Genomic DNA, 18,773 nt, shown 5'->3' on the forward strand with positions numbered 1-18,773 from the left:
CTCTCTCTCTCTCTCTCCTCTCTCTCTCTCTCTCTCTCTCTCTCTCTCTCTCTCTCTCTCTCTCTCGGCACAAACAATGGAAAGATGTAACTCTCATGACCAGAGCCCCCTAAATACCTAAGCATACAATTTCCAGGAACAAACACACTCTCCTACAGAACCTCAATACTGTTATCACACCCGAGAAACTTAACACGGAAACAACATCAACTTGTTCCTCACAGGGTCGACACGCTTGGTTCTCACCAATCCGGAATCACCTTCAATCTAGAACTGCCCCATGTAAGACAGATATCCTGAAAGGAGTGCTGAACACAAAGGAATATATTGATATTACATTTTTATTTCTTGTGAGACTATGGCCTAGGAGAAAATACTCTATGACAGCAACAACTCACTTGGACACCTCAGACTTGGGGCAACTTCAGCATCCTGGGACAGAACCCAGAACCCGGCAGCTACCTGGAGAAGGGGATGAAATCCACGCCTGAAGACCAGTGACAGAGGCAGGGGTTTCGCTCCACTAGAGGCCCAGGGGCTCCCAGCCCAAGTCCTGTTATTCCATTTACTCTCTTATTAATAGACTGGACAGGCTGAGTGACAGGGTCTCTCAAACTACATAACTCACAAACCACTGACTGAAAGCAAAGTGCATGTCATTAGAGGCAACATCTTAGAATAACAATTTACCCCTTAGCCAATACTTATGAACATACAACTGTTTACCAGACACTAGACCAAGCGGTGGAAGATGGACACCGCAACGCTAACCAGGACCGTGTGCTACTATAATTGGTTGCAAAGGAAATGTTCTCGTCACTGTGGTGGTGGTTACACAGTTGTATGCGTTTGTCAAAATCAATAGAACTGCCCACCTGAAAGGGTCAGATTTATCCCACGTCAATGTTACCTCAATAAAGCAGACACGGCCACTAGGGACGGTGACAGACATGGACACTCGGGGGCGTATGAACTCACTTCCTGCCCGAGCAGCATTTCTTTCCGTTTGCTAGGCTACATGCTGTCACAGTGGTCAAACACCGGACATTCTCCTTGCATCTCAGAACATTTCACCTTTACTCCCCCAGCTGATACCACCTTTTCAGTACCTAGAAGAATGTCGGGCACATAACAGGCACTCCATAAACGTGCTAAGCGAATGAAAGGCTTCCCAGGATTTGTATCACATGGGAAGACATCAGGCTGTTAGTGCTGAGGGGGTGGGGAGGGGGCAGGCAGGACCCCAGGAACGCCCAGTGCCAGTCGGGGTCGGGGTGGGAGGCTCAACACGGTGACACCTGGCCCTCGTGTCAACACAGGCTGTACCTCCCGGGACGCTGAGCCTCAAGGAGGCCGACAGACAGCTCAGCTCCCCCAGCTCAGCCCCAGCAGCTGTGAGGCTGGCGTTTGGCAGCTTAGCTCCCCCTGCTCCATCGAAATGAAGCGAGTCTCAGCTAACAGGAAGTGTGGGGGGCCGGCGACACCGCACTGCCAAGCTTCCGTGATGCGAATGGCCGTCCTGAGGTACCCTAGGACAAGAAGCCAGGCCCATCTGTGTCTTATTAACTAGGGAAACAAGAGCTACTCGAGGTCCCTAGTAAGAGCAACTGATAAAGAAATGCAAAGAAGGCCATAAATATTTCAGCAAATTCCCCGTCCAATGTGAGAAGAAATTCTTTTAAAGGTCTGGTATTTAAAGAACAAACAAAATTAAGAAATTTACTGAGTGCCTACTATGTGCCAGGTAATATGTTAGACTCTAAAGAACAAGACAGTCACTACACTTTCGGCACTCTGATGAGGCAGACAGATGAACAAGTAACTCAATAGTTTAATTAAAATAAAGTGAGAAGGTATGGTGGTTCCTCAAAAGATTAAAAATACAATTACCGGGACTTCCCTGGTGGTCCAGTGGTTAAGACTCCGCACTCCCAACGCAGGGGGCCCAGGTTCGATCCCTGGTCAGGGAACTAGATCCCACACGCGTGCCGCAACTAAGGAGCCAGCGAGCCTCAATTAAGACCCAGCACAACCAAATAAATTAATTAAAAATTTAGAAGTAGGGCTTCCCTGGTGGTGCAGTAGTTGAGAATCTGCCTGCCAATGCAAGGGACACGGGTTTGAGCCCTGGTCTGGGAAGATCCCACATGCCACGGAGCAACTGGGCCCGTGAGCCACAACTACTGAGCCTGCACGTCTGGAGCCTGTGCTCCGCAACGAGAGAGGCCGCGATAGTGAGAGGGTCATGCACCGTGATGAAGAGTGGCCCCCGCTCGCCACAACTAGAGAAAGCCCTCGCACAGAAACGAAGATCCAACACAGCCAAAAATAATTAATTAATTAATTTAAAAAAAGAAAAAAGAGTTCTGAAACTCTTATTAAATATTTAAAAACAAATTTTAAAGTAAAATAAATTTTTTCTCCTTTAAGAAAAAAAATACAATTACCATACGATTCAGCAATTCCACTTCCGGATATATACCCAAAAGAACTGCAAGCAGGATCTCAAAGAGATGCCTGTACACTATGGGTGAATAATTCACAGCAGAAATATTCACAATACCCAAAACATGGAAGCAACTCAACTGTCCACCGATGGATGACTGGATAAACAAAATGTGTTATGTCCATACGATGGAATATTATTCAGCCTCAAAAAGGAAATTCTGACATAAGCTACAACATGAATGAACCTTGACAACCTTAGGCTAAGAGAAATAACCTAGTCACAGAAGGACAAATCCTGTGGGACTCCACTTATATGAGGTCCCTAGAGTGACCAAAGTCCACAGAAGGTACAGAATGGAGGGTTATTGTTAAGGTAGAACAGAGTTTCATCTTTGCAAGATGAAGAGTTCTGGAGAGGGATGGCGGGGATACCTGCACAACAATGTGCATTTGCTTAATGCCACTGAACTGCACGCTTAAAATGTTACATTTCATGTTGTGTATATTTTATCATAATAAGAAGCCAAAAAAGTTAAAAATGATAATAATAAAGCACAATGATGACAATCTATCAAGGCAGGGTGGGATGTGAAGACTCACTGAGTCTAGCAGTGAAGGAAGGTCTCTCAGAAAAAAATGATTTGCTTAAAGAGAACACAATTATTTGTTGATATTACGACTGAGGCATTGCTATGTATTTCTATGTATTTCCCTTAATCCTAATCCTAATCCTGGATCAAACATGTCAGTGAAAACACCCCCTCACTCCTCCTGGTCAGAGGTTGGCAAAGTAAAGGGCCACATGGTGTGTACTGTACACATGCAGGCCTCAGGTTCTGCTGCGGGCAAATGCAGCTCAGTTCCAATAAAACTTTATTTATAAAAATGGCTGGCCCAGCCATAGTTTGCTGACCCACTGCTCTAGATAGTTACTTCAAAAGCAATCATTCAGAATAGTTGCGAGGCCCCAAGCCCTTAATTCTTCAAAGTTAAGAACAACTGCACATTTATTGTCTGAATGCAGGTACCAGCCCAGAGGTGGGGAGTAACACATCCAGACAGCGCCAAGCAAGGATTTTCACCTCAGAAACTAGACTCTGTTCCGACCTCACAAAGGTCAGGCCCACCTTGTGGAGACCTTTGAACTCGTAGCGCCTGTCCCGAAAGGCACGCACTGTGTCCACATAGAAGGAGTTCTCCCGCTGGCAGATGGTGGTAAGACGTTCTTCCACCTTGGTCACGTGGATTTTCTTGTATGCCTTCCGGCAGTAATCTGAGGCACAATTGAGAGTGGGGGGCACGTGAGACTCCACACAGCAGACAGGCCTCCTGGACACAGCCAAGAAAGCTAGGCAATGGATGCCAACAAACGTGGCTTTTTAGGTTAATGCAAAGGAGCAGAAAACTCAGAAAGACATGTGCTTGTGAAGCATATCAAAGAAACGGCAGCCCCGTATGAACGGACCAAACACATGAAGACCACAGGGAGGGTTTGGTAGCTGAACACGCACCAAAGGGTAAATGACAAAAAGAAGCCTATAGGAAGAACTAGTTCCCAGTGGTCTCATCTAGTTCAACAACTGGTTCGACTGACCTCAAGGGGTGACACACCAACACAGCCCAACGAAGACTCAAGTCAGAGAAAACGCAGTCTGTGGAGATGCGCGCTGTCCCAACTGCTCACCTGCCAGCCTCCGCTTCTCGTATTTAGCCTGCTCCTCGCGGGACAGCTCGTGAAAGGCCCGGGCTGGGCCCTCTGGGGTCAAGGGAGGGAACTTCTCTGACTCCAGCTGGTGTTGGATCCGATGGTACTCGCTGCGACTGGCTGGCACTGGGAGGGGTGATGGGAAGAGAGTGTGTGATAGAGACCCAGCCCCTGCTGGGCTCCCTGCTGAGCAGCACCGCCCAGGGCGGACACTCACTGAACTCGCCCCTCCACTGCCAGGCCATCTTCCTCTGGCAGTTTGCTCCAGGCTTGTTGAAGTCACAGGCAGCACAGGTGGCCTCATCCACCATGGCAGAGGGCTGTGAGGGGACAGGAAGGGAGCAGTTAGGGTTTGGGCAAAAGAGCTTGATTCTGATGTGAGAATCTCTCTCACCTGCAGGCGGTTCGTCAAGATGATGTTGGGGTACATGGCCCCCACGTCCAGGTGGTAGATAAGGGGACACTCAATTCGGTTAGGAACATCTTTCAGGGAGGTGAGCTTGGCCTTAATCTGATCACACACCTACAGAGAAAGGGGAAAGAAGTGGAGGCTGGCGACCAAGACGAAAACTTGGAGACTGTACAGAGTGACAGAGAAAGCACCATGGGTTGCAGACGGACGACAGATGACAGGCACCAACACCAGGCCCTGGAGGTGCAGGGGACTTGCAAGAAAAGACAGGACAGCATCACGGGAAGCAGCAGCCTCCACCCCAAAGAACTCTGGGGTTCAGGAGAAAAGTGCAGAGTCTGTGGCCTCACATGGCACGGCCCATCTGCTAGCAAGTAGGGGACCCAGCTAGATTATCAAGAGCCATACTTCCTGGGTGCCCCGAGTGCCCCCATGGTGCAGGTGTGTGACACAACATCAACATCCCAGCAATCCCTCATCTGATGGATGAGAAGTTTCAAGAGGTGAGTATGGGCTCAAGAACGGGCCCTCTTAGACCAAACACCTGCTCTGAACTGTGATGCTAGACTGTTTCCAGCATTACTTTATAAACCAATGAATCAGATTCTGTTTCCAGCCAAGGCTATTAGCTTAAAAACCCTCCTAATGCCAAACACCTAGAAATCCTAAATGAAATGTGAAAACTATCCCTGTAAATGCACTTCTGAGCTTCTAAGTCATCCCCAGAGAACAAAAGTGATGAGCAGACTCAAAACCAGAGCAGTGAGTTGACTCAATGGGTGCCTGGCAGGGCCAGGCCCTGTGTTGGGGTCCCCAAGACCATCCCCAGGTTTGGTGACTCACAGGGAAAAGACACAGAGCTCAATCAGCAAAGGAAAAAGGCGATGGGGAAGAGCCCAGGCTCAAGCTTGGATGAGCTGAATTCTTCCAGCATCAAGCCATGACAACCCATGAGAAGCGCTGTCTCCCAGAGAAGCTCGTGGAGACCCACTGCCCAGGGTTCTTACTGGGGGCGGTTCACGTAGGCAGCTCTGCCTGCATGGACCAAAACCCGGACTCCCAGAAGGAAAGCAGGTGCTCAGCACAGACTACCTTGTTTGCACAAGCAACTGAGCTTCCATGAGGCCTTCCTATCAGAGGGAAGCGAGAAACCTGCTGGAACCCGAGTTCCGCCGAGGGCAGCCGAGCAGCAGGCCTTTCCGAGGTCAGCGGCCTCAGGCCTGTGCTGTGAGCTCTTTCCTTCACACTTCTCATGCCTCCTCAGGGAGGGGCAGGCTACACACAACAGGGAGACAAAACACAGAGCCCCAAATAAAGGCAGGACTCTCAAAGGCCACCTCCATAAAAGAATAAACTAGAACAAGTCTGCTCACCAAAACCATGTGCATTCTGGGCTCTGGGCAAAGAAAGCATCTTCCCTGAGCATCTGTCATCACAGGTGCTAAGAGGTCTGTGATTTGCATTACCTCACTAAGACTGAGACCCTCCAGCCAAGGAACCAGATAAGAAGGCACATCAGGCCTGTGTCACTTTTGTGGAACCAGGAAGAAACTGTAAAATTACCTGACAGTCCTCCTACTGAAGAGGAATTCACATTCCAAAACTGCTGAGCATGGGGAAAAAACACCCACCGTGACTGAGAGCAGACACAGTGGGAGGAGACCCCTGAGAACATCAGAGAAGTAACCTCCTGGAGTAAACATGCTAAAATGGGGCTAATTAAAGACAATAAAGACCAAAAATCTAAAACACAGGAAGAGAAACAACAAAGACCTACTGTATAGCACAGGGAATTATATTCAATATCCTGTAATAACCTATAATTGAAAAGAATATGAAAAAATACATATATATATAGGGAATTCCCTGGCGGTCCAGTGGTTAGGACTCTGCACCTCTACTGCAGGGGCATGGGTTCAATCCCTGGTTGGGGAACTAAGATTCTGCAAGCCACGTGGCACAGGCAAAAAAAAAAAAAAAAAAAGAATATATGCATGTGTATGTACATATGTATGCGTGTATATATATATATATATATATATATATATATGTATAAAACTGAATCACACTGCTGTATACCTGAAACATTATAAATCACTATACTTCAAAAAAATTTAAAATTAGAAAATAAACAAAACACAGCAAGAGAAAAAGTCCACTTTAAAGAAATAAAGCACATTTGAAAAAGAACCAATAGAGCTTCTAGAAATAAAAATATTGTCCTAAAAAACAAAAACAGTCACTGAAACTATAAAAGGCTAATAAACAGGCTCTGATAGCCACGTATTTTTGTTTTATTTTTATTCACTCCCCAAATGTAACACCTAGTTAAACCAGAACATTAGGTATGTACTTATTTGATCCAAAATGTATATGCAGCACTAAAATTTGAGAACTACTGTATTTAGGAGTTATCTAACACTCATTAGATAACTTAATTGAATACACTGGCATTCTTAGACAGGCTGGCTAAAAAAAAACCTTTAGATCTGGGGTCTGCAAACCTCTGTGAAGGGCCAGATAATAAATACTTCAGGTTTTGTGGCCACAGTCTATCACATATTTTTTTTTACAACATTTAAAAAATATGAAAACCATTCTTAGCTTGCTGACTGTACAAAAACAGGCCTTATGGGCTATAGTTTGCCAATCTCTAGACATTCAAGTATAAACTGGAAAACATCTAAATTATGCAAAAATTAACCAGAAGAAAAACATCAATCAGAAGGGCAGCCATCTTTTATGAAATACATTAACTTTGGTAAAGTCACATTAGAAAATCACTTGAATGCAAAATTGCCCTTAGTATTAAAAAATTCCTTAAAACCCTCCAAAGAAGTCAAACTCAAACTAGTAAGGAAAAAATGACTAAAAGGAACATCTATCAAGTAGAACAGGAAATACCAGAAACGTAATACTTATTGTTTCTAACTGAATCTCAGGCAAATGAGCCATTTGGAGAACAATCCCCCATCCATCTCTGTGCTAAGGCAAGCTCTGAAATGCTGCTCTGGAGGGAAGATGAAGACGACCCAAGTAAGGCGCAGAAGGCTGGGATGACAGGGGATGACACCTGGACAGGCCAGACGTCGCTGTGAGCCCCAAGCTGACGCCTCCCACCAGCTGTCATCATACCACTGCCCGGATGATCACTCAGGAACAAAAAGGTGACCTGCTGCCCTTCCCCTAAAGACCCTGGGCCACCCTATAGAGAAGTTTCAGGGACTTTGGAGACAGCTACTAAGACGTACTACCTGTCACCTAGAAAGAGTTCACATCCAGATTCACTAAGGTGTCTGGAGTCCCTCCAGTTACCATACCTTAAGCCTCACTCCACTCACTTCATTGGTTCTTGGACGTGAAAGTAGTATCTTTTGGGAACTCCCTGGTGGTCCAGTGGTTAGGACCCAGTGCTCTCACTGCCAGGGGCCTGGGTTTGACCCCTGGTCATCTGGGAACTAAGATCCCACCTGCTGTGCCCACCCCCACACCAACCCCTCAAAAAAGAAAGTAGTAACTTTGTTCCTTTCAAGTCGTTCTTTAACTCCTATTTGTTATTCAGCCTAGACTCTCTTCTTCTCAAGTTGGTTCACAGAGAGTTCCCAAAGTACATGATAGCTGCAGCTGACAAGAGCTGCACAGTACTTCATAGTTTGCAGAGCATGTGCACACGTTTTTGTTTGAATTTTGCCTGGTGAATCTGTTATAAGGCGTTTCTTGAAATCAATCCTAGAACTGGTAAGAACTGCAAAGTACTAAAGTAGCTGAATATGTTAAAGTGTTGAGCAGGACCTGACAGAGACCCAAGATGTGCCGCATCCAAAGGAACAGGACAGCGAAGTGGGAGGTGCCTGGGGCCTCCAGTCATGTGACACGCTTTGCATATGGCATTTTCTAACCATTATGTGATGGACTTTACAGTCACTATATTCTGCCCTGTAATTTGTAGGAACTCCTACCATCATTTTTTAAAGTCTCTTGACAATAAAAAGTTAAAATCCTCCAATGGCTCCTCATTGCCTACAAAATACAGTTCAGGTAAACTGGCACGAAACCCTTCACTTGCCTTCCTCTCTCCCACATCACACCACTTTGTCCCGAAAGCCTTCGCCATCTCTGTGAAATTCTCCCACCTCACCAAATCGAGTCACTCACTGCGAGCACCACGCTCTCCTGTCCTAACTAGACCAGACCAGGCCCCGTGTCCTGTCTCGGCGCCCAAGCGCCACCACACAATAGGTGCACAATAAACATGCCGATGAAAGAAGCCAATGTGCAAGGCGAGGCGTGTAAGCAGACTGTCCCCCCTCCAGCCCCCCGTGCGTTACCTCTTGGAAGTTGGTGACCTGCTCCATGGGCACCTTCTCCTCTTCCTCGATGGCGTGACGCATGGTCTTCTCCACCCGCTGCAGCAGGAAGTCAAAGGCAGCAGGATTCTAACACAAACAACCAAGAGAGGACATGAGTAAGAGAGGAAAATGCCCTCGCACCAAGTAACCTGCCTCAGGTGGGACGCTACAAAGAGAACGCTCCAGAAGGAGCCAAGTGCTCGCCCTACAGCACCCTAAAGGGCAGGCCAAAGGACGGCTGGCGAGGGGCCCACGAGGCGAGGGCTTTATTTCAGCCCTTATGGGCTGGGTCCTTCCTGGGTCCGCCCACAGCACTGGCGGGAAGAGGCCCAGCTTTAGGAGCCTCAGGAGGGGCGCACCATCCGGAACCGGCAGGGGATATCACTGCGGAACACGCCCGACTCCAGGGCTTCCACGTGGCCACCCACGTAGGTCTCGGCATCCAGCACGTGGCCATCATCTGTCAGCTTGCTGAACTCTGGCTCCTGCTTGTTGGGGAAGACGATGTTGGCGTGGAAGGCCTGTACCATCAGCAAGGCCTCACACAGCGTCCCGGAGCCCTTCCGCAGCACCTACGGGGGAAACGCCAGGCTTTCAGCCAAACACCAAAATCCAACGGCTGCGTCCGCATCAGCTGCCTGGGACCACTCCGGCAGGCAGCGGGCCAGGAGAGGCACTGACCTCATCGGGCTCCATGGGGATAATGGTGCACAGGGCGAATATAAAGGGGTGGACGTACTTCATGTACAGGTAGTATGTGGCCACTGCGTCTGACACCGAGTAGGTGGCCAGCGTCTAAGGAGAGAATATCAGAGAGTAAGGTCAATGAGGCGCCCAGCAGGCCACCACCGCCAGCCGAAGGGCAACTCTGCGAGGCAGGGCACGTGCCTGGGGCTGCTCAGTGGCCATCCGGCACATGTCCTCGGGGTCCAGTTCCACGGGGTCATAGCCCAGCTTGGCTTTGGCAGCTGCTTTGAGGTTGTGGCTGCCCACGGGAAGGTAACTGTCCCTCTTCACCCACCTGGGAATGAGAAAGAGAGCAAAAGCCAGAGATGATTCTGAGACGAAGCCCAGGAACCTGTGAGAGGCTGCAAAGCTGGACACACCACAGGAAGATGCAGGGTCCTGATGGGTACCCAAAGATCTCCAAGGCGTCACGTGGTGCAGGCCCCTTGTGAAAAGCTTTCACCCGGATCCAGTCAATTTCACAGACAAACCCACAAACAAGGAGATGCCAGAGCCAGTCCTTCCAGCCCCACGGCCTTCCTCTCAGCCTCACAGAGAAACGCAAAGGTGGGCAGGCAGGAACCTGCGCCCTCTGGCCTTCTGGATCCCTCCACAGCTTGCCCCTCTACAGCCAGGCTCTGCCCTGCTCTCCCCGCCCCTCACACCCTGTCGTCAAACTCTCCTCATCCTCTTGCACCATCCCTTTAGCACAGAAACACTCCAGGCCACCTCGCGCCCATCTCCACCTCTTCCCCCATGACACACACTGTTGTCTCTCTAGGACCCACGTCTTCTTACTGGCAGCATCCAATCTCACCTTCCTTGGCCTCTCTGCCCTGCCCCGCTGGGGCCTCCATGGCGCTGCTGCCTCCACTGAGGGTGCCCGCTTCTCTTTTACTTCTCTTCTTGAGAATCTATCAACTATCACTTTTTTTTTTTTAACCACATCACAGTGCCCCACAGTCCCCAGGCCCTCCACGTGGGTAGGGCTCCCAGGCCTGCTTCTACTCGGAACCCGAGCTCTGTTCTATTCCCCCATAAGCCCACCCCAAGCCCTGAGAACCAGAGTTCGCCATGCCTCCTGCACCTGTCCCCAAATCTATAGATCCCCAAGTCCTCGGCTCTCAAATATCTCTAGTCCAGCCCTCTTCACTCCTGTGCACGTTATGACCCGGCCTGCCCCTTCAATCCACGCGCCATAACACCAGGGCTAAAGAGAAAACGCATCAATGGCTCCCCATGACCACCAAGATAAAACCCCCTCCCCACCAGGCACAGAAAGCCGACGAGACCTCCTTCCACTCCAGCCTTGCCCCTCAGCACTCTGGGCCACCTTGCACACTTGTCCTCAGCCTGGACACCCCAGCCTGCCTGGACACCATGCACGAGCCTGACTACCACATCCCAACCTCGTGTGGGAAGCCAAGGCCCCTCCACGAGCTCCCATGGCACCGGGCCTCACTCTACCAGGTCTTTCTTTCTGGTCTGGTTTCCACACCCTGAGGACCAGTGCTCAGCATGTGTTTGCTGACTGAATGAAGGATGAACAAATGATGAAAGACACATCCCGGGACCTGGGCAGAGCCGGAAGCCACTGTTCTCACAGATGATGGGAGCTACTTCTTGTGGACAGGACCAGCGTGTGCGAGAAGGGAATCTTGGGCCTCACTCACAGGAAGCCCTCATGAGACACTGTGACCAGCCGCCAGGTGAGCTGTGGGGCCTACCTGAGACAGTCCATGTGGATGCACTGGGGTGCTTTGTACTCCCCCTGGCTGTCCTTCTGGAACCCAACCTCCTGGTACATGCTCAGTCCATGGACCGCTGCTCTGGCCTCCACAAACGGCCTAATGACGAGAGGATGGACAAGCACGTGGGGCAGTGAGTCTCTAATTCCTAAGAGACCAGGAAGACTGCCCCCAGGGGACGCCTCACGTGAGCTCCTCTCAATCACAGTGCGGAGCCCGCCCGTGCCACCCAGCGGTGCTCCTCCCCCCCCACCCCACGTTCTGACTCACCAGTCGAAAAAGTCCCCATTATAGGTGACCATGATGTTGGGTTTGGTCTCCTGGATGTGTTCAAACCATCTTTGGATTAGATGAACCTGAATTCAACAAATCTGAGCAGTCAGAGGGTTGCTTTTACTCTCCTTCAAGTGATTTCCAGGCAGCTCTCCAAAGCTGAGGAGCAGCAACCTCACGTGAGCCTGTTATTTCCAACCCAACAGGGCCTCCAGGTGAATGAGGACCAGCCACTGGGGACTGAGTCCAGCTGCTGCTATGATTAGAGGAATGCCGAGGCCTAAGAGGGTCACCAGGCCTGCCTCCCCTTCCCACTCTACCCCAAACGTCAGGCAGTTTCCCAAGTGACACCTCTACCTCATCAGGCGCATTGAAGACATAGAAGGGCCCTTCATATTCTGGCTTGGGGGTGAACTCGAAATCTTCTATATCTTCTGAGACGATCTCCCTGTTGGTGATGAGGTAGCCCTGGGAAGTTCAATAGCAGTCAGTATGAGTTAGAGACACAAAGCCAAAGACACACCTCTCACACGCAGCCCGGAGACTCTCGCTACAAAATCTCTGCAGCAGCTTGAAGCGCCCTGGCTTTCCCAAGAAGAGACACTCTACCTAATCCTCAGATTTGCCTGGAAGGCAGAGCGTGGCTGGATGTTAGAACAGGTTCTGTGGACTCCACTCACTCATTATTCACAAAAAAAGTACTAACCAAGGGTGGACACTGTTCTGGTTTGAGGACCAGCTATGGTCCTTGTTCACAGAGAGCTTACATCCCAGAAGGCACCACTCACCTGACCATCAATCATATAGGAAATCATCATAATCTGATCAGTCTCAGCATCGGGAAACTTGAGGGGCAGTTTGGTCGTCTCAATGTCAAATGCTAAAACCACAGGGTCCTGAAGGACAAAATGTAGCATTAAGTTGGCCACAAACCAAGCTGAGCTCTGGAGACCCTGTGGTCCTCTTGACACCCACCACCTCCACCTCTACTGCCAGTTACTAAAAGTAAGAGTCAAGCTGCTGCGGGGAAAGGTTCACGAGGAAGTGGGACTGGCATCTCGAAGATGAATGACCTATGTCCAGAATACCATGAGGATATGAAAACTTAAACGTATGAGAAAATGCTAGAGTAGCTGTTCACAGGAAAAGTCTAGAATTACAGAACACCTGAGTCTCAAAGCTCTTTAAAATGCATCACTCATTTTGTCCTTTATGACAACCCTGACAGGAGATGACACAGAACTGACAACTTCATTTTGGATGTGAGAAAACAGAGTACAGACTTTCCCAAGATCACAAAGCTGTCCCCAAACCAGTTATGAATCCACTTTTCAACATATCACTTTACTAGTAACCACCCAAAATGGAAGTCAGAGCTTTCCCTCAAATGTTCCGATCCAGCCTAGCTCAAATACTGACGTCACGTGATGATGTCTGTGTGCAAAGTCAAATTATACTGTCAGGTCAGAAACTGATGAAAAAAACAACTACCCCATAATTCTTTTAAGAAGGTATCTGAGGAAAAAGAAGCAAACAAACCTTTGAATCAAATTCACCTTTCAGCGCAGAATTCACTCTCCAAAAACAACTGGAAAGTTTAAGATGGAAGAAATGCAAGTGGTACTTACGGGTCGTTCAACAAGGTCATCACGGCGGGCAATTTCCACTGGAAAGGCACTTCCTCGGTACCGGACGTTGTACCAGTGAGCCTGCAGGACGTGTGGTGCATTAACTAAAGACTTCTCCGTCTGTCCAAGGAAGTCAACTGTATGGATCTATCCTTCAGTATCACCTCCTGGCTATCAGGAACTGCCCACATGCAATAGCCCACTCACCACATGGATCTTCAGGTCAATGGAGAGGCGGATGTGGTAGGGCACATCGTACTCTCGCATGTCCACAATGTTGTCCAATTGGTCAGAAATCTTCTTAGAGGCTTCCTCTTCATCAGTAATCACACTGCCCCCTTGTAGAACACTGCAAAATAAAGACAGCAGCTTTTTCAACTATGCTCTGCTAGGGGCTGGAGGGGGGAAGACCAGTGTCCATACAATGAAAACACTAAAGTTTTACAAGGTGGCTGAGATGATCAGGACAGGCCCTTCGTAAGGAATGACCTTGGATGAACCCCGCCCCACCAAGCAGCAGGCCACAGACACAAGGAAATTCAGTATACTTAGGACATTCATTTTATAGGACGTAAGTTACACCCCATTTAAAAGAGCAAAGAAAGGAAACTGTTACTTGGGAGGCATGTCTACAGATGTGACCCACCCTCACTAAGCTTATTTCTTCATCAAGAAATCGAGGATGACAGTAACAGGCCCACCCTGCAAGAGCGTCATGAGCTACTAGCCACAAAGCTGTCGGCATGGTGAAGTGACAGGTAAACAGTCACTATTTCTGTATCATAATTATTCTTACCATATCGAAGAGGGAATCATTGTCACTAGAATATTCACTCCAATACTAGCCCACTAAGCTTCCAAATACCGAATGGACTATTAAGGGGGGAAAGAAAGGCAATGGGTTTTAGAGAAGGCAGGCCTCTGGGGACTCGGTCTCTGGTTACAACTTGCAATATTCTGAAAAGTAATTAATGGGCCACTGTGGGGGGGTAGTGTGCAGAAATGTTCAGGGTCCCAAACTGATCTACTTTTGTCAGAGGATACAATTAGTTCTTCTGAAGTCATCTTAACTTTTTGTGTGCCTTTTTTAAAAACTGAAGTAGAGCTGATTTACAATGCTGTGTTAATTTCTGCTGTACAGCAAAATGATTCAGTTATACATATATAAACATTCTTTTAAAAATTCTTTTCCATTATTGTTTACCACAGGGTATTAAACATAGTTCCCTATGCTATACAGTAGGCCTTATTGTTTATCCATTCTATATATAATAGCTTGCATCTGCTAACCCCAAACTCCCAATCCATCCCTCCCCCCCCACCTTCCCCTTGGCAACCACAAGTCTGTTCTGTATGTCCGTGAGTCTATTTTTGTTTCGTAGATAAGTTCATTTGTGTCATATTTTAGATTCCACATTATAAGTGATACACAGTATTTTCTTTCCCTTTCTGACTTACTTCACTTAGTATGATAATCTCTAAGTCCATCCATGCTGCTGCAAATGGCATTATTCTATTCTTTTTTATGGCTGAGTAATATTCCACTGTATATATGTACCACATCTTCTTTATCCATTCATCTGTCGATGGACATTTAGGTTGTTTCCATGTCTTGGCCATTGTGAATAATGCAGCTATGAACATAGGGGTGCATGTATCTTTTGGAATTATGGTTTTGTCCGGATATATGACCAGGAGTGGGATGGCTGGGTCATATGGCACTCTATTTTTTTAGTTTTTTGAGGAAACTCCATACTGTTCTCCATAATGACTGCACCAATTTACATTCCTACCAACAGTGTAGGAGGGTTCCCTTTTCTCCATACTCTCTCCAGCATTTGTTACTTGTAGTTTTTTTTTTGTTTTTTTTTTTTTGCGGTACGCGGGCCTCTCACTCTTGTGGCCTCTCCCGTTGCGGAGCACAGGCTCCGGACGCGCAGGCTCAGTGGCCATGGCTCACAGGCCCAGCCGCTCCGCGGCATGTGGGATCTTACCGGACCAGGGCACGAACCCGTGTCCCCTGCATCGGCAGGCGGACTCTCAACCACTGCACCACCAGGGAAGCCCTGTAGACTTTTTAATGATGGCCATTCTGACTGGTGTGAGGTGGTACCTCACTGTAGTTTTGATTTGCATTTCCCTAATAGAGATGTTGAGTATCTTTTCATGCGCCTGTTGGCCATCTGTATGTGGAAGTCATCATAACTTTTAATTAGCCAAGATTTCTTCTTAATCTCTTACCCTGTTTCTTATTACTTTTGCTGTCTAAATATTTAATGAACGGTGTTTATTGTCCTATATTTAAATTTCTCTGTATAATACCCAGGGATCTCTGGAGATGTGCTATGTAAATATAGGTATTTATTAAAAGTTGCAGACATCTTAACACTTACTAAAAACCATGAAAACAGACCGTGTTAAGATGGTGGGATTAGAAATCTAAAATGTCTACTGTTACAGCAACTAAATTTGGAGCCACAAATCTACCCTCTATGTTAGAAAAGAAGGACAGCTAAAATACAGCCTGGGAATCTACCATTTATTTAACACAAAGGGAACATATAAGAAAGTCTACCAGGGCTTCCCTGGTGGCGCAGTGGTTGAGAGTCCGCCTGCCGATGCAGGGGACACGGGTTCGTGCCCCGGTCCGGGAGGATCCCACATGCTGCAGAGCGGCTGGGCCCGTGAGCCATGGCCGCTGAGCCTGCACGTCCGGAGCCTGTGCTCCGCAACAGGAGAGGCCCGCGTACCGCAAAAAAAAAAAAAAAAGAAAGAAAAAAAAAGAAAGGAAGTCTACCTAATTGCTCAAAACTATTTCCACATTGAATGGAGCCAATCATTAAGGTAATTTTATTGCTGAGTTTTCCCACCTCCTACCCATCTTGTAAACGTAGGAAAAATGGGAAACAGTCCTTGTGGACTGACTGGCTGCTCTGCTTATGTGAATGAAGCTTACCTGGTGAGCATAGCCGTATAGGCATCACTGGTGTGGCCCTGTTCCCGGTTTTTCTTCACAGCAGGGGAGATCTCCTTCCTCACTTTGACAAGGTCCTCCACGGTGTTGAAGGACAGCTTAATGTAATTTCGTTTCAAACCAACCAAGTGATTTGGCTACAGAGTGAAGAGATGGTGCTCATGAGTTCAAAGAGAAAAAAATACTACATTGGGGAGAGGAAATAAGGCAAGACGATTCAAAGGTAAATAAATGATTTGAAGAGTTGGCAACTCCAAAGCACCTTGTTCAACTCTGCATGTGGCACCAACTATGCCACTAGAGTTCTCTAAGAGGATACAGGGACAGTCACCAAAGCCCATCATCTATACTGTCCCACAGGTGTGGAACTTGTCCTCTTCCCATCTCACCCCATGGGCAGGGTGGACCCGGTCTCATTTACCCTGAAAGGGCTGGGTGATACTCACCAAGTCCAGATCCTCTTTAGGGACAGTCTCTACTTTAGCAATTTTACCCTGAAACTTCTTAGAGAGAAAAGACGAAACTTCTCGCTCACAACCCTAAATCAGGATCAGAATGAAAGGACTTCCCATTAGTAAAATCTATTTCCTTCCTTGCTTATTTCTCTTGAAGACTCTTTATTTCCAGTTTTAAATCCCCCCACAAAACGAGGCACAGGTCGTTTGACCTGATGCCATGAACCACAGACTTACCTTTCTGGTTGCAATGTAGAAATATGGCTTATAGGGCAAGGCCACCTGCAAGAGTCACACCCATTCAGGGGGGTGATGAGAAAGAAAAAAGGAAGAAAAATGAAGACAGGCTGTTTGCTGTTATACCCGTGATATAGCCTAGCCTAGATCCAATGCATCCTTGACCTTGACATATCTTAAGAGAGACAGTGCAACAGAAAATTAGGACATGCACATATCACAGGGGCAAGAGTCTAAGAGACACAATGCTGCTCATCTTTCAGTCTTTCTGAGCTAGCTTCTCTTAGGACATCTTAAGTGGTGACTAATGTGGCTCCAAGGGGTCCATGTCCCTAAAGGGCTTCAGGAAGCTGCACACCGCAAGCCTCCCAATCCCTCTCCTCACAGTTGCAGAGCTAAAAGGACACTTGCCATTTTGAGCCCAGCTATGCCTCATTACTGAGTGGTTGTTAGCTTCTTGGATGTCAAGGGCTTACCTTAAATCTGCTCCCATCATCTTGAATAAAGTAGTAATCCACTGCACTAACTAAGCGTTTATCTTCATCTAAAATCTCCGTCTACAAGAGAAGCAGTCAACATGGGCACAAAGTTATCCTCTACACAGCACAAGAACCTTTTCCTCCTTCTCTGGGAAACTGAGCACTTTAAAAACAAAATCTTTCTCTACCCTTTTGCATAAACACTACTGGCCCCATTCACAAGAACCGTGTCATAACAGCCTCCAAATGGGAATTTCTCTGTTCCCCCCTCATCTTTGAAAGCTTTATTCTTATGGGTAACAGGGATGCCCCTTACCTCAGTCTTCCCAGTGGCCTCTTTATGACCCAAAGAAGTTAGAGAGGAAAGCAAGAGAGCTACGAACAATCCCCTCTCTACCTGTATTGCCCAGACAACAGGTTCCCGCTAGGGGTCACCTACTCTTCAGACAAGGGCTATGCCACAAGGGGTGCAGCCACCCTCCTGAATGGAAGGAGGAAGATGGAGGAAAAGCACAGGTGCTTACAGGGTGCATGTTGATAAGCCAGCCTGTCTTCTCACCAGGCTCCTTGAGTCTTTCAAAACCAAACCGCAGATCCATCTTATCTGTCCACTGACTGCGCTCCAGGCGCTTGAGTGCCGAGACAGAAGTAGAGGGGCCATCGTCCCTGAGTGAAAGGAGAGAAATCCGGTCTCCGCTGATCATGACACTATCTACTCCCGCGGCCCTCAGTCTGCTTAGTGTAAGAATTTCGTTTATGACATGGTAGGAGCATCCCTGAAAAACCTCACATTTGGCAAAATAGCTCATTAAGATAACAGGTCTCAGGAAAAAGACGACTGGGGCAGAACCCTCAAAACTTGTTTACCTGTGTAACCAGAACACTAATAAAAACAACAATCTTGGCTGGACACTGCTGCCTCATGGGATATTAAAAATGCACAAAGTCCAGTACTGCAATCCTGAGCTTTTATCCCAGAGAAAAGTCGTGCTCATACAAAAGACTTGCATGTGAATGTTCATTGCAGCTTTGTTCATTACACACAAAAAGTCGAAACAACCCAGATATTCTTCAGCAGGTGAATATTTAACCCATGTTATATCCTTCCCATGGAATACAATTCATTGATAACAAACTTATTGATACATGCAATAACCTGGATGGGTCTCAAGGGAATTATGCTGAGTGAAAAAGCCAACTCCCCCAAATTGCGTATTTTATTCCACTTATATAGCATTCTTAAAATAACAGTTAGAGGTGGAGAACAGATTAGCAGCTGCCATGAATGCGGGAAGGGAGGTGGCTGTGGCTATAAGAAGGTAGCATGAGGGATCCTTGG

The 18,773-nt window shown here is 47.6% G+C and overlaps 1 protein-coding gene across 2 annotated transcripts in view; it reads right to left on the bottom strand.

The window, feature by feature from the left end:
- The window catches only part of POLE (DNA polymerase epsilon, catalytic subunit), a 56,418-nt gene that overhangs the window by 33,375 nt on the left and 4,270 nt on the right, over positions 1-18,773 (bottom strand). Inside the window, exons 2-20 of one of the 2 annotated variants that reach the window (XM_029229615.1) lie at positions 17,959-18,100; positions 17,432-17,512; positions 16,956-17,000; positions 16,710-16,802; positions 16,246-16,400; positions 13,497-13,638; positions 13,290-13,370; positions 12,450-12,557; positions 12,019-12,129; positions 11,659-11,744; positions 11,368-11,487; positions 9,803-9,935; positions 9,596-9,709; positions 9,274-9,486; positions 8,894-9,001; positions 4,548-4,676; positions 4,371-4,473; positions 4,133-4,279; positions 3,576-3,721 (exon numbers count right to left, since the gene is read on the bottom strand). In XM_029229615.1, coding sequence (XP_029085448.1) covers positions 3,576-3,721; positions 4,133-4,279; positions 4,371-4,473; positions 4,548-4,676; positions 8,894-9,001; positions 9,274-9,486; positions 9,596-9,709; positions 9,803-9,935; positions 11,368-11,487; positions 11,659-11,744; positions 12,019-12,129; positions 12,450-12,557; positions 13,290-13,370; positions 13,497-13,638; positions 16,246-16,400; positions 16,710-16,802; positions 16,956-17,000; positions 17,432-17,512; positions 17,959-18,100 — 2,257 coding nt within the window. Of the gene's footprint in view, positions 1-3,575; positions 3,722-4,132; positions 4,280-4,370; positions 4,474-4,547; positions 4,677-8,893; positions 9,002-9,273; positions 9,487-9,595; positions 9,710-9,802; positions 9,936-11,367; positions 11,488-11,658; positions 11,745-12,018; positions 12,130-12,449; positions 12,558-13,289; positions 13,371-13,496; positions 13,639-16,245; positions 16,401-16,709; positions 16,803-16,955; positions 17,001-17,431; positions 17,513-17,958; positions 18,263-18,773 lie in introns of those variants that run through there. The other variant, XM_029229606.1, reaches the window with a different exon arrangement.

This window comes from Monodon monoceros, unplaced genomic scaffold (genome assembly GCF_005190385.1).
Source record: "Monodon monoceros isolate NGI ecotype Baffin Bay Population unplaced genomic scaffold, NGI_Narwhal_1 Super_Scaffold_1, whole genome shotgun sequence".
Classification (NCBI taxonomy): domain Eukaryota; kingdom Metazoa; phylum Chordata; class Mammalia; order Artiodactyla; family Monodontidae; genus Monodon; species Monodon monoceros.